The sequence below is a fragment of the Gopherus flavomarginatus genome, chromosome 16 (assembly GCF_025201925.1).
Source record: "Gopherus flavomarginatus isolate rGopFla2 chromosome 16, rGopFla2.mat.asm, whole genome shotgun sequence".
Taxonomy (NCBI): Eukaryota; Metazoa; Chordata; order Testudines; family Testudinidae; genus Gopherus; species Gopherus flavomarginatus.
The window spans coordinates 22,610,260-22,624,696 of NC_066632.1; the positions used below are offsets into that span (position 1 = coordinate 22,610,260).

Below are 14,437 nucleotides of genomic sequence, written 5' to 3' on the forward strand. Positions count from 1 at the left end.
TTCACATTAACTGACCCCATCCACCGTATCTTGTGGCAGAAAGTTCCACGGGTTAATTAAAATCCATAGGTACCATGGTGACAGCAGATTTTTGACGCTTTAGCTGCTTGGGAGAAGTTCTTGGTGTGCTGAAGCTCAGAAGCCAAGATTGTGTTATTTGTTGGCTGTCTTATAGCACAAAGGGCTTCTCGGTGTGACCGCATTTTCCAGCATAACTAGTGATTGCAGGCATTCAACCCTGGACCTTTTAACGGGGTCTGATGTCCAGAACATGGAGCATTTTCTCTCTCAAAGCAAGAGCCCTCAAAAGAGCCAAAGTTCCCAAAAACCACTACTCCCCTTTTTCATAACCCTTGACTGTCTGCTATTCGGGCTTTTTTCTTTTTGGCTGCACTGCTGCTCAGACCAGGATCCGAGGCCCAAGAGTGAACTGAGATAAGAAGCAGAACAGAGTTTAGAAAAGAAAAAAAAAACCACAAGATTTTATTTAAATACTCTAAATAGGTCACAAAGGAACAGACACCACACTAATGGTAAAAAGATACAAGTTTATAACATCTTATAAAAACTACAGTTTAAAAGTGATTTTCATTGATCTCATCAGTAACACGCGCTCCCCCCACCCCCGTTGCAAAATAAGTATATTTTAAAAAAAGACAAATAAGCCAGCCATGGGACTTTCCAGATATTACTCAGCTCGGATTCACTAACACAGGAGAGTTCTTGGTCCATCTGTCAAAACAGTAGTTCTGGGACGACTGGGGGCCACTCCCCCTCTGCCTCCAGGGATCAGTGTCACGCCACAGTGCAACTGCGTTTGTTCTACCTGTGAAAGGCACCCGGGCAGCCATCCTCTTCTTGTTCACACACTCCTTGACTCAAGAGCAGGTGTGTGTGTGTGTGTGTGTGTGTAATCTCTCACACACTCCTTGACTCAAGAGCAGGTGTGTGTGTGTGTGTAATCTCTCACACACTCCTTGACTCAAGAGCAGGTGTGTGTGTGTGTAATCTCTCACACTTAGCCAGCAGCATGGTTTCCAATCCCTGGCCTTTGGGGGCTCATGCCAGAAAACACCGCTCACTGCAACCAGGCGTGTGGTTTTCTGTCTGGGTGTTTTTTAACGCACACGCAGTGGAGAAGGAAATCACCCTGGCTGGAGATGGGAAATGGCACGATCAAGGTCTAACGATGCACATGAACACAGCTCTACAGCTAGCCTCTTCCCTGGGCTGTTCCCGATACAGGCCTCACCTGAGAAGACAGCTGAATACAAATCAGATCGGGTATGACAAGCTCAGCAGACTCTGCACACTAGAGAGCAGGGTCCCGTCTCTGAAACACACAGACACTGTCCCCTTCCCCCCAACCCAGATGCGGGCTCGTGGATATAGATGCTACAGGAAAAATTAGCTTTCCATGGGTGCACAAGGAGATGCAGTGCTTGTTGGCACCCCGCTCCAGAGAAGCAGCCAGCCTGACGCCCACGGCGCTGCAGCTCCTCTGCTTTAGCCACAGAGGGGCTGGGGATAGCTGCATTACTGTGGCTGCACCAGGGTGAATGCACCACGCTGTGACAGTAAGGGGCTTGCAAGTGCCTGGTTTACCCTAGCTTGAAAGCAGGGGAAGCCCCGCATTGCACCGGAATAATATATTTACACTGGAGGGTTGCATTGTTTTAACTTGCTCTCCTCAGCACAGAGGAGGTGCTGACACGCCTCTTTGCTACAGTAAGTTAACAGACAATTTTAAACATCGTCTTGTGCGTGTTACTAGAACTGACACGTTTTCAGCAGATTTATTTTGGAGCGCTGGTGCTAGCCAGGCTGCCCTTTTGCACTCAGCGCAGACAGGGAAACTTTTGTTTCGAGTCACTTTCAGTTGCGTTCCTTGTCAGCTTCGCTGCCCCCACCTTTCTCATGCTATTTTGGCTGCAAAGCAGCTAGGAAGAATAAATTCATAGTCACGAAACATCTCTGTCAACATTACTCTGTATCCCCGGGTATAGCTCGGGGACACTAAGGAAAATTAATCCTAATTAAAGGTCTGATGTATAGTGAATTAGTTAAACTGCATTAAATCCCTGTGTGAATGCTCTTAATTCGATTTATCTTAATTCACTTTGAAATGTCATGACAGGTTACTTCTAAGGGGATTTAAAAATAAAAAAACAAAATGTTCAAATCATCATAAGTCACCAATTTATGGATATAAAATTGAGAACACTTTCCATGCGTCAGCTGAGGGGGTTTGCAGAGCACGAGCCGTATGTGAACCCAATAAGCCTTTTAGTCCCAGATCTGTACTTTTTACTGGGAATTGAAATACCTCTGCCGAGACGGTTTAGAGAAAGGCAGCCCCAGCTGCAAACAATTTGACCTTCAGGCTTCAAAACAGCTGCAGTTTCTATAGTGCACTGGCAGCCTGCAGCATCAGCTAGACAGATGAACCCTTTCTATAGCACACAGCGTGCATGCATCAGCTACTCAAAGACACGGACTATCTGTAGCAGCAGTGACGCCAGTAGCTCTGCAGGTCAAAAAACAGCTTTTGAGAAAACCCCCAGCCACACCCCCACCCCCAAAACTCGGCAATGCTGAACGCAGGCAGCTTCAGGCCCTCACACATTCTGAGCAGCAAGGTTCCCACCCATCATTTAGGGGTCTCTGCCCCAGACCACAAGTGCTCCATCCGCTATGAAAGTTCAAAACCAAGAGTTACTTTGTCCTCTAAACCAGCATCTGGTTTAACCGAACTAACTGTTTGCCAACACCCTTTTGCCAGTAGTCCTACAGGATAGCTTGTACTGCCCCCTTGTGCTGGGCAGAAGTACTGCCAGACTGTAACAGGCGCCCAACCAATGTTCACGTCACAGCCACACCACAAGATCCACCATCAGCAGTTTTACACAGAAGATTCGTGTTCCAAGAGTAAAACTTCATACTTCTCTCTGCAAATGGGAGTCAGTACAATTAGCGCAGGGAGAACACAGCTACCGAACAGTCCTTTGCCCAAGGTCGGTGTCAGAGGTGGGACTAGAACCCACGACCTTTTGACTTCCCATCGATTGCCTTACTCGTTGGGTAGGGACAGGAAAATAGTGACACCAAACACACAACGGGACATCCCATTTCAGCCATTATTGCCACAGAGCACAAGGAGCCAGGGCTGAACAGCAGATCATGCCTGTTCGGAAGAGAATCTTAAATCTAGGATTAAAGGCTTTTCTGGTGACATTCTCCAGGCCAAGATACTTCACGTTAACAGGGATGCCACCTCCAGGCGTTCAGTGTTAACCCCACCCATGAAAACCAGTTCTACAGACGTCAGACACAGGCAACGAGGTAGCTTTTAAAAAGCCAGGATTTCTGGGGGCCCGACAGAACGACAGGCCAACTCTCTGCAGGAACCAGATACTAGTCCCACAGCTGTGCTGATGATCAGTGATGCTGATGTTCTGACACAATAAGGGGCTAGGTAAAGCTGCATGTCACTGCTGGTTTCAGCTCCCTTCACCACAACATGGGGGCGTGGGTGGCTGGGAATCGCCTTTTACCAAATAAAGAGGGTAAAAAGATGGAAAGAGTCTTAGCTTCTCTGAGGGGCAGGAAAAGTTCAGAGTTCCTTTAAATTCCATCATCGGCGAAAGAGAGCAGAGAAAAGACTCGTGCAAAAGTGACTCGTGTCTCCTTTTCAATTGGATTTGACCCAACTGGACCAGCTAGAATGGTAATCATCAGTGGTTTGCCTGGAAGCTGCTTCCATACAACACTCCCCCGACCTTGCGCCCCACTGCCAGGTTGCAAGGCCCAGCACCGTTCAAACAGCCGTCCCCTCTCCTGTCCAGGACAGCTTAGGCCATGAGCCTGTGGGGGAAGCGTCCTAAACGTCTCCTTCCCTGCTATGCCAACCCAGGTGCTGGCAATGTGGAACACCCAGCTGAGAAGCTAGCCAGTCACCCATCCCACTGCTCCCCACAACAGAGCCAGACACTTTGCCTAGTGTGATTCTGAGTGACAGAATCAACAGGGCTTTCAGCACTTCCTTGACAAGACTATGCCGCAGCCTAACAGACCTCACAGGTGCCAGCAGCCTATGCTTCGATTCCAGACAACACCCAGAAGTGCCAGACGTATAACAGAGTGTGATTTTCTCGGGTAGGGAGACTGAAAAGGAACAATTCTAAGCCCAGGCTGCAGGGACCTGGCAGAAAATCACGCAAATGGCACCAAAAATGAACCATTCTGAAACGGTCTCAAAGAGCAGCCTTGGCCTCTAACAGGCAGCAGGAGCTGATCACGTAACGTCGTAACTAACACTCTGCTCTTCCATCCTGTGTGGTTACAAGCAGCCCCTGCGTTTGTCTGACGGCGTGGGCAGGCCAAGAGACGGAGGATGCCCATTTAACCTCTTCCAACTCTACAACAAAGCATGTTAGATGCAAGCAGGAAGTTGGACCATTGTGACTTCAGGGTTTAAGGCGCTCAGGTGCCCTGAACTCACAGCGCCAGATGGATTCAGCAGGAAGGGTAGCGTTTGACACCTGGGAAAGACAACTCAGGCTACCAGGTTCCACTCTAGCCGTTCCCCAAAGGAGACCGCAGTGCATATACAGATGTTGTATTCCGCCGGGGAGAGATTTGGATGAAAGGCTCCACGCAAGTACAGCATTCATACTGGTGTATCCAGCACGCAGGTGCAGGGAGCACGCTGCTGGCGAAATTCTACAAAAGAACCAACCAAGGATGCGTCAGGCCAAGCCAAGTTGCCCTGTCCTGTGCGGGGTCTGTGGAAGAGACACAGAACTCTGTTCTCTTTGGAAACTGGCTTTCAGTCTCACCTTTGAGAGCTGGGGGAAAGCAGAGCAGAATCTGGCAGCAGGATGCGTTGCAAATCTCCCCTGGCAGAGTGTCTCACAGAGATATATGGCTGAAGGGGGGGGGGGGTTCCAAGACAGAAACACATTCCTATCTCTCTCTTTCTTTTTCTGGGGGTGGGGGGTGGGTGGGTGGGTGGGGGGAAGAGGAGAAGAGAAGAGGATGAGGAGGAGCACCCGTGGGGGAAGGGAGTCTGAAGAGACCTGAAGACCCAAAGGAATGGCGCAGTGAGATAAAGAGACAGAAGGTCGACTTCTAACATTAGCAGCGTCCCCGCTGGCCTAAGATAAACTTGGGCAGTATCTACCTTCGCCGGACAAGGCCAGGCTGCACCGGTGCAGAGTGCGCTCTGCTGCTAGGAGAGGCTGCTACAGAAAGGATTTTATTTCGGTATGTAGCTAGCTACATGGAGGGCCACATGATTTGAACTAAGTGACAGAGCCACTGACATTTTAAAGAGCATTTGGGTCATTTCCCAAGGGCACTTTGCTCCAGTGTCACTGATGCTCAGAAAGCCGAGTCCAGATTCTTGCTGTCCCATGTGCCCTGCTCCCCCCGCCCCAGAACAATTACCAGGACACCAAGTGACATCTTGGGGCAGAAACAGGAGATCCTGAGCTGCAGCAATACCAGCTGCTGTGCACAGACACCAAGCTTAGCTAGACCCAGGCTATGCAACCAGGGACATCTGGGTGGGGCTCCCAGCAGAGCACTGAGCAGGAAGTAGCCAATATACTGCTGTCACTGCAGGGGGAGTGGGAGCCAACCCGCAGACATGAACAGCGTCTTCCTTCCCCACACATTTGCTCCCAGCAGGGAAAGGACTGATCTTTAGCTGACACTAGCTGGGCCTGAGTTTTCAGAGGCAGGGCACGAACATGCGTTGGGAGCCGAGAGGGGAATTTGGGGAGGCAGAGTTGACGCTTTGGTAACAGGCTTTTCCTGGCCTGCAACAATCAGGGTTCCTGACAGCGGCTGGGGAGCCTGGCCCCCTCCATCATGCTCATGGTTTCTGTTTCTTCCACAGGAGGAAGTTTAACTGCCTTTCCCTGCAGGTCCCTTTAGCTGTTTCTAGCTCCCCCTGAACTGGGCAGTTGCTCCTGGGCCACTGGAAAGTTGCCAGAGAGATCACAGTTTATTTAAGTGGTGTCCACCCGCAAGTGGACAGGGCACCAATTTAATGAAAGTGAAATCCAAGAGTGGGTTAAATTCCGCCCCCAAATCCACAACAGACACTGCAAAGATTCATTCCTGGCTAGCCTGCGGGGTCAAACACAAAGGGGTGGATCTTATCCCGAACTACAAAGCAACTGAAAACCTTCCCGAGTGTGAGCCAATCCCGGCAGCATTTGAGGCTAGAGCATTTCTGAGAAAGCCAGATTATGGGCTGCTGCCATGAACCAGACTAGGATCTGAATTCCAGGGGGAACAGGGACCTGCGGTAATGTGATCACCCCAAGCATCCTCACATACACACACACACTGGGGCCAAGGAAGGAGGGCAGCCTCTGGCAGAAGCCGTCCCCCACAGCCATGGGCTGTATACCCCGAAGCACTGCCTGTCACGAGGGGTTTGGGTGTTTCTAAGGGTTATGTTCAGACAATGCCATGCGGGTTCACCCAGGCCATGTATACAGCAGCAGCTCACACAACACCATTTCATAGGACACTGATCGCACCAGCTGCTGGTTGTCACAAGAGTTTCAACCGCTACCCTCCCCTCTCCAACAGTGCGCTCTCCTCCCTCCCCCTCCAACGTCCCCGCTCATTTCTTGAGGTGGAAAGAGCAGGAGGAAACTCGGTTACAAAATCAGACGCCCTAAAAATAAAAGCTCCGCAGACCTCACAACCAAGCTCTCGGCTGAGATGAGTTCTTGCATTTCACACCTGAACCAAAATCCTCCACAGCTGCCTCTTATAATCCACTGCTTTGTTGGTCTCTTCCGGTGAGACTGGTTAAAAAAAAAAAGTCAAAAGAACAACATGGTTGATTTCCACCCCGCTGTATTTCATACCTGTGAGCTCTACCTGGGTGTGAGCTGGTCGGTCAGGTGATGGCAAGTGTTAAGAGTCTGAGGCGAGTGTCGCTAGCTTTGCCCTGTTGTCCCACGAAGCCTTTCCTGAGAGGCAAATGGTGATACTTCAAAAACAAATCAATGGAAAAGAAGGTTTATACACAGCTGCCCGTGGCTTCTGCTGGTTGGGTAGAGATTCCAGATCATTCTCATCTTATCTACAGTGTCAGGACCCCATCTGAGAGTCTAGGAGAGTCCTCAGCTCTGTCCCCACCTTGACTGGGGGAGCAGGAGCAGGCAAAACCAGACACAGAAAACTGAAAATCCTGTCCACTTCCTAGCTTCTCCGACGCATCACCCTGGCTCCTAAAGCAGCAGCTGCGAGTCGGGGGTTTTGGTCTGGCAGCCCTGGCACATTCGTTTGTGTCTAAGCAGCCGATCTGTCCTGGAGAAGCTCTGCGAGAGATGGAGGAGAGAGAAGGGCGTTGTTGCAACGTCAGATCCAGCCAATAAGAAAAGCACCAACGCAGGGCAGCGTGTGCTGCAGGCGTCTGTTAGGGAATGGCAGGCTCGCTCTTCAGACCTAGGAAAGACTCCTAGAGCAGCAAGGCAGGGCTAGATTCTCCACTCAGCACAGGGAGCCGGAGTCAAGGGTGCTGTGTGCTGACCCCAGCCCAAGTTACAATAGTCCGCGAGCTGCTCTTGCTTACACAATTGGCCCAGGGTCACTTAGACCATTGGTTTAGACCATGGGTCGCGGCGGCTCTCGTCAGCACAGCCGATCGGGCCGTTAGAAGTCCTGGCAGCGGTGCTGCCCAGCTAAGGCAGGCTAGTCCCTACCTGCTCCGACACCGTGTTGGACCCCACAAGCGGCCAGCAGCAGGTCCATCTCCTAGATGGGGGGTGAGGGGAGCCCACTGGGCTCTGCCCCCCCCTGAGCACCGGCTCCATGCTCCCATATGCTGGAAACTGGCCAATGGGAGCTGTGGCGGCAGTGGTGCCTGCGGGTAAGAGCCACTTACACGCCTCCCCCTAGAAGCCGGACCTGCTGCTGGCCGCTTCTGGGGCGCAGCGCGGTCTGCAGTGCCAGGACAGGTGGGAAGCCTGCCTTAGCACCCCCACTGCGCCATTGACTGGGAGCTGCTGGAGGTAAGCCTGTGCCCCAACCCCATCCCAGTGTGCCCCCTCAACCCAGAGCCCCTTTCTGCACCCCAAACCTGTCATCCCCAGTCCCACCCCAGAGCCTGCACCTCCAGCCCAGAGCCCTGACCCCCTCATGCACCCTAACCCCCTGCCACAGCCCAGAGCCTGCCCCCCTAAACCCAGAGCCCCTTCCTGCACCCCAAACCCATCATCCCCAGCTCCACCCCAGAGCCTGCACCTCCAGCCCAGAGCCCTGACCCCTTCATGCACCCCAACCCCCTGCCACAGCCTAGAGCCTGCCCCCCTAAACCCAGAGCCCCTTCCTGCACCCCAAACCCATCATCCTTAGCCCCACCCCAGAACCTGCATGCCCAGCCCAAAGCCCTGACCCCCTCATGCACCCCAACCCCCTGCCACAGCCCAGAGCACCATCCCCCACTCTGAACCCCTCATTTCCAGCCCCACTGTGCAGCCCTCACCCCAACCGTCTGCCCCAGCCCTGAGCCGCCACCTGCCCCCTAGCCCCAAGCTCCATTGAGTTGCAGGCATCAATTTTCTCCAACTGGGTCGCCAGAAAAGAAAAAAAGTTTGAAAGCCACTGACTTAGGCAATGGAGAATTAGCACGGCCATGCCCCATCACCACTCCTGACACCAGCTTTTAATTCCCACTGGGTGGGTCCTTAACTTCTGTCATGGGAATTCCCCACTGGCTGTTTTCAGCCAGAATCCAACCTCTTTTGCACTGTTTGAGCAACACAAGGGGCTGGACCATAACCAAGAACCCAGCCCAGCGCCCAACCACGCTTCTCAGCTGACCGAGTCGGTGTCTAGAGAGAAGACACAGCCCCACGCGGCTGAGCAGCTGACTGTTCTGCACTGCTTTGCTGGGTGGTAGCCCGGAGTCTAACCCAGCTCGGACACCGACTCTGCAAGACAGCTGGGCCAACGTTTTCCATGCGTGGCTACCGATGGGGGGTGCCTCTGTTTTGGGGGAGCCATCCTGGGCCACGTTTGGCCTGATATTTTAAGAGCTGCTGAGCACCTGCAATCCCAGCAGAAGTCCAGGAGAGCTGGGGGTGCTCACAGCTCATGTCTCAGGTCATGGATAATGGAGGCACCCTAAAAGGTAGCGATTTCTGACCTTAAACCCTTCGCAATCCCCTACTTTCCAGGGGGGGGCTGTGGGAGCATTTGCTCATGTCTCTGCAGAGCGAGGAAGATGAGCCATGGTCTGCAGGCCCTAGGCAGAGATCTGCACTGCTAGGCACAGACCAAAAGCAGCACCAAGCAGATTTGACGGGGCCAGATCGAAACAGGAACAAATTCCTGGCAAGCTCTCCTCCAGGCTGTTTGTAGGAGGACAGTGGTTCCAATAGGAAGGAAGCAGCTTCCCGCACTGCGCGGGCACAGATCTGAGTGCGCTAGCTCCCTGTGATAATCCCGCTGTCCTGCTCTGGGAAACCACTGAGCCTAGCAGCCTCCCTAGCACAGAGCCTGGGCTGATGCCTAGTCCCAGGAAGGGGCATCTCCTCCTCAGCCCAGCCATCGCAGGAGTAACCCTTGCAGGCCGTGGGTGAGGGAGTGTCTGCAGCAAAGCGACCCCACCCTTTGCTCTGCGGCATGCCTGGCCAGGGTGGGGGTTACCTGCATGCAGCGCTCGCACTGGTAGGGCTTTTCGCCGCTGTGCACACGCTTGTGGCGCTCCAGGTGATACTTCTGGATGAAGCGCATGTCACACAGATCACACTCGAACGGCTTCTCACCTGGGGAAGAGCAGAAGGGGCTGTGATAGGGAGGCTTGTACTGCCCTCTGCCCCCCCTCCCCACTCCCCGTCCACCCCAGTGGCGGCACAGAGCCTCGTGCCACGGCCTGGCTCCGAATCCCCAGTGCGCTGCATGACCCAACCTTGCCTGTCTGGCTGGCATCTCCACCCTCGTCTCCTACTGTGCCCCCACACTTACCCGTCAATAATGCCACTTTGAACCACCTCTCCTCTTCATTTCCCTTTCCTAGTCTGTCTCAGCGCCTTCCTGTGGGCAGCCTCTTAACCCATCTGAAAAGCCACTGCCTTCTCCCCATTCAGCGCTGCCCCCAGTCGGAAAGATCATTCACCAGGCTAGTTGGCATTAACTGATCAGTTGGTGCATGCCCCACAGCTGAGTAACCATCTGACCTTGTGGAGGCAGCGCTTCATCACTGCCCCACATGTGAGTTTCCCTTGAAAACTCACCAGGGCATGGACAAATTTAATCCTGCACGTCATCCCCTCTGCACAGCCTGTTTGGTCCCCTCCTTTGCTCTAATGTCACAGCCCCACCCTATTCTAGAGCTCACAGCTCTCTCCCCCTCGCTGTAAGGTTCGGGGCAAAGCAGCAGAAAAGCAAAGAGAGAGGCAGGGGGATAGAGACAGAAGAGTGAGGATCTTCCATCATCACGATCCAAGCTCTCAGCAAGGAGTGGCTCACATGGCAACAGCAACTTCCTCCTCATCAGATGCAGTGGTAGCAGCTAGAACACAATGCGGTGAACGCACCACCTTTAAAGGCAGCGTTTGCAAACTCTGCACCCAAGACCTAATATCCAGGCAGGTACATGTTCTGATTTAAACATTGCTAGGATCCTAGTGCCCTCTTGCAACCTTTCTGCTTAAAGAGCCGAGCTGTTTGATCAACAGAGCCCCTGTCCCCACTGGAGCACAGCTCAAGTTATAGATGCAGCTGGAGTTACGGATTAGCCTCTCAGTGCTTCACCCCCGTTCTGCTTCTGATCCAGAAGGCCACAGCAACCCTTGGCAGAGCAAGACCCTCGCTTTCCTGGCTCTGTACCAGTATGGATGAGGATGTGTCTCTTCAGATGGTAGCTGCTCCGAAAGGCTCCGTAGCAGTGCTCGCAAATAAAGTTCTTGGGGATTCTCAGCTGGAAGGAGCCGTTCTGCTCAATCACCGTCATCTGCAAAGCACAGACAGACCCTCACCATTCCTGCGCATGGCACAGCGAGCACATAACACTGCTCTAGGGTCAGGTGCTGCCAAACTATTCACCCCTCCCTATCCCCTTCCATTTGGGGACGTCCAAGCACTTTTGTGAACGCTTCAGGGCAGGGACCATTTTTGTCATGTGTCTGTGGGATGCCTAGCACAACAGGACTCCGGGGCCCCTAGCCACTGCATTGAAGATTGTGAAGCACTTTGAGATCTCCTGATGAAAAGCTCTACGTAAGAGACAGGTACCATTATTAATGCTACAGTATCAATAGTTTAGCCTCCCAATCCTCCTAGAACGTAAGACAGAAGATGAAGACACTGAGAGGCTAAAGGACAGGTTTGTGGCCATGCAGCAAGTCTATGGCAGGTCCCAGGACAAAACTCAGGAGTTCTGATTCCAAGTCCCGTTGCTTTATTCACAAGAGCACTCTTCCCATTTTAGCAGAGATTCTTCCTGCAGGTGAGATGGGCTCAGTACTGCAGGGAGAACTAGTATCTGCCACAGGACGTCAGTTCACATTTTGGTTGGGGGGTATCGTGTTCCCCCCCACCTTTACCCCAATGTCACTCTTGGAGCCTGTGAATCCATTTCTTGGCTGAAAGGTGCTGGGCCCTCAAGGCTGAGCAGTGCGATGGCAAAGAGCTGGATGCCTGAGCTGTGTGAGTGTTTGGAGACAAACTCCTGAAATCTTCAGCTGTCTGAGATACAGGCAACAATTCTAACAGCTCACTCAGGACCAAGGGTTGGCCCTGAGCCTGGTAAGACTTCATAACGCAGCCCCGTCCGCCCCGCTCCTCCCTGACCATACGACGGACGATTACCTGCCTTTTTAATGGTCTTTTTTGGCTGCGATGCTTCTGTCAGCTCTTCCTCTTTACGGCTGCGAGATTTCTCGCTCTCCTGGCGGAGACCCTTAAGGAGAGAAAACAGGGGTCAGTTCTTTCCCTGTGTGCATTTCTAGAGCCCCTTGCCCCTAGAACCCTCTGGAGATGCCCTGTGCCATTACATTTAGAGACCGCTTTCTAGTCATGTCAATGACAGTAGGTCTGGGGATGGGGCAGGATCAGGGTAGAGATAACCCCTGTAATAGCTCCCCCCATACCAGCATGTTTGGGCTGTTCCCCCTCTCTCCATTCTCTGTCTGCTTGGAGCTCTGTTTTGGCATCATCTTCTTGCTGGCAACAGTTGGCACGAGGCACACCCCAGAGAGGCCCTCGCAGGCCAGGAGACTCGCCTAAAAGACAAGACAAACAACCATGAAAGACGCAGGGTTCAGCTGAGCTTAGCCAGCCATAACCTAAATAGCCAATGCCCAAACATGCCAGTACCCTCTACCAGAATGAATCAGACATATTCAGCCACATGTGCAACTGCACCAGACTCTGGTGGCTGGAGATCTACAAAGAGGGTCTATGAATTATTGCTACTGGTAGCTAACGGGAGAGTTCCCTTGAGCTTAAAAAGGGCAGTGTTTTGGGAGCAAGCATTCCAGTTTCATGGTGGTGTGTGTGCAACCGTGTTGGTTGCACATGCTTAGCCTCCTTAATTCAACCGATTTTGGTTGATCAGAACTACATCGTTTACATTAAGTATCGACTTCTACCCGTTATCACTGCGGGTCACCAAGGGCTCTGCAGCCCATTCAACTTGACAGTCACCTCCCTGTGACGTTGCATTCCTGTTACAGATGGGAAAATTGGGGCTCATTACCTGAGCCATCTTGTCTGTCTGTCCTCAACAAACGGATTGTAACAATTCTTTAGCCTTAATTCTCTCCCGGGAAAGAATTTTACGATTAGAAAGATTTTTTTTTTTTCAGTTAATCATTTTTTGCTGGTCTTGTCCAGTACCCTCCACTTTGCCGACATCTTTCTGGATTCTGAGAGCCTGGAATCGTGTGTGACGTTCTAAGGGTGTCTTCCCCAAGCACTGCCGAGAGCTGGAGAAGCTAGACGGGAAGGTAACTGACTGCACCGCTTTTACAGATGAGTCATCCCAACCCTAGCCCTGCTTCTGGATGGATGCTGGATAAAGGGGGTTGATCTTCGTGCCTTGATATCACTGCAGACACGTCTCTGGAGCCTGCGAGTAAAAAAGAAAAAAAGAAGCATAACTGAGCCAATTGACAAGGGACGGCTAGAGAAAGAAACTTCTTTATCAGTGTGTCAAAGCACCTTCACTCAAAGAGAACCCAGGCAAAATTTATTGCTTAATATTAGCAGAGGTTCTGCTGGAAGGTGAGGAGAAGGGACACAATACTCTCTACTGTTTACGAGCTTTTCTAAGTCCTGTGCAAAGTTAGCCTTAACAACATTTTGCAGATAGGGAGACAGAGAGGTAAAGTGACTGGTCCCAGGGCACACAGTAAGAATCAAGAGCAGAATCCAGGAGTTCTGACTCTCAGTGATCTGCCCTAACCTCTAGGCCACGCTCCCATCCCAAAGCTGGGAAGAGAACCCAGGAATCCTGACTGCCACCTTGTGTTCAAACACACCCCTTCATTCTTCAAATACCGACACATACAGAAAGGCTGCAGTGGGTGCTCTGCAACATTATTATTTCACAGTTCAAGAGAAAGTGTTTAGAAGTTATAACTTTCTATTGTTAGAAACAGGAAGCATAAAATCTGACACTCTGTAGTGCCATCTGTCTGCTCCGCGATGCTGCATGGAAGTACAGCGAGACTGCGAAGGAGCATAACTGTGGATTGTCATTCCTGTCCGTGCACGCACAAGTGGAGTGAGCGAGCAAGTTTGTGATTTGCCAGAAGATCAACACACACCTTAGTGTGAACTACTATGAGTGTGCAGACACAGTGCAGCACAAGTGAGGGCTGGTGTATGAATCGGAGGAAGCAGGCGCCGCAATAGGTGCTCAGTGTAGCATCGCAGAGTGCACACACAGTAAGTATGCAAAGGACCCATGTCGGTGCAAGGGGGCACAGCGAAATTCAAGTGCCTCTGTAACATGCTCACGTGCAACAGGCGTGCCAAACCACAGCATGGGTGTGCAAACACGCAGCTAGTACGAGGCTGTGACCCAAGCGGGCAACGCTGCAACCTGTATCTGAGCGTGCAAGGCCCGAGCACGAGTGTGCACACAAGCGCGTGGGGGGCGGGCGAGGCCCACCGCCCACAGGTGTGCAAGCCACAGCCCCCGAGCGTGCAAGGGCCCCGGCGCGGGCGTGCAAGCGCATGCGCTCAAGGCCGAGGCGCGGGGGGTGCAAGGCCGAGCCGGGTGCGGCCCGTTGGCCGCCAGGGCCCGCTGCCCATCGGCTGTGGGGTCCGTACCTGGCTCGGCCGCTGCGGGCTCCGGGCTCCGCCGTCGCCTCCGCGCGCTCCCCCGGGAGACAAGTTTACAAACAGCGGCCCGAAGCCTCTCGGCCCCCGCCGCTACCCCGGAACCGGAAGCGCTTGA

At 52.6% G+C, this 14,437-nt stretch overlaps 1 protein-coding gene across 4 annotated transcripts; it reads right to left on the reverse strand.

The window, feature by feature from the left end:
* Positions 1 to 974: 974 nt before the first annotated feature.
* Positions 975 to 14,432, reverse strand: ZNF740 (zinc finger protein 740). 4 transcript variants are annotated; one of them, XR_007769880.1, is made up of 9 exons: positions 14,311 to 14,432; positions 12,731 to 13,102; positions 12,123 to 12,254; positions 11,846 to 11,932; positions 10,861 to 10,984; positions 9,679 to 9,817; positions 6,891 to 7,346; positions 1,083 to 1,264; positions 975 to 1,049 (listed from the first exon to the last, which is right to left on the reverse strand). XR_007769880.1 is itself a non-coding variant. In XM_050925631.1 (7 exons), the coding sequence occupies exons 2-7, from the start codon at positions 12,737 to 12,739 to the stop codon at positions 7,109 to 7,111; spliced, it is 729 nt and encodes a 242-aa protein (XP_050781588.1). In that variant the 5' UTR covers positions 12,740 to 13,102; positions 14,311 to 14,432; the 3' UTR covers positions 4,995 to 7,108. The 4 variants fall into 4 exon arrangements, 2 of the variants coding, with proteins under 2 accessions (XP_050781588.1, XP_050781589.1); XR_007769881.1 differs by lacking the exon at positions 975 to 1,049 and having other exon boundaries at positions 1,077 to 1,154; XM_050925631.1 differs by lacking the exons at positions 975 to 1,049; positions 1,083 to 1,264 and having other exon boundaries at positions 4,995 to 7,346.
* Positions 14,433 to 14,437: the final 5 nt, after the last annotated feature.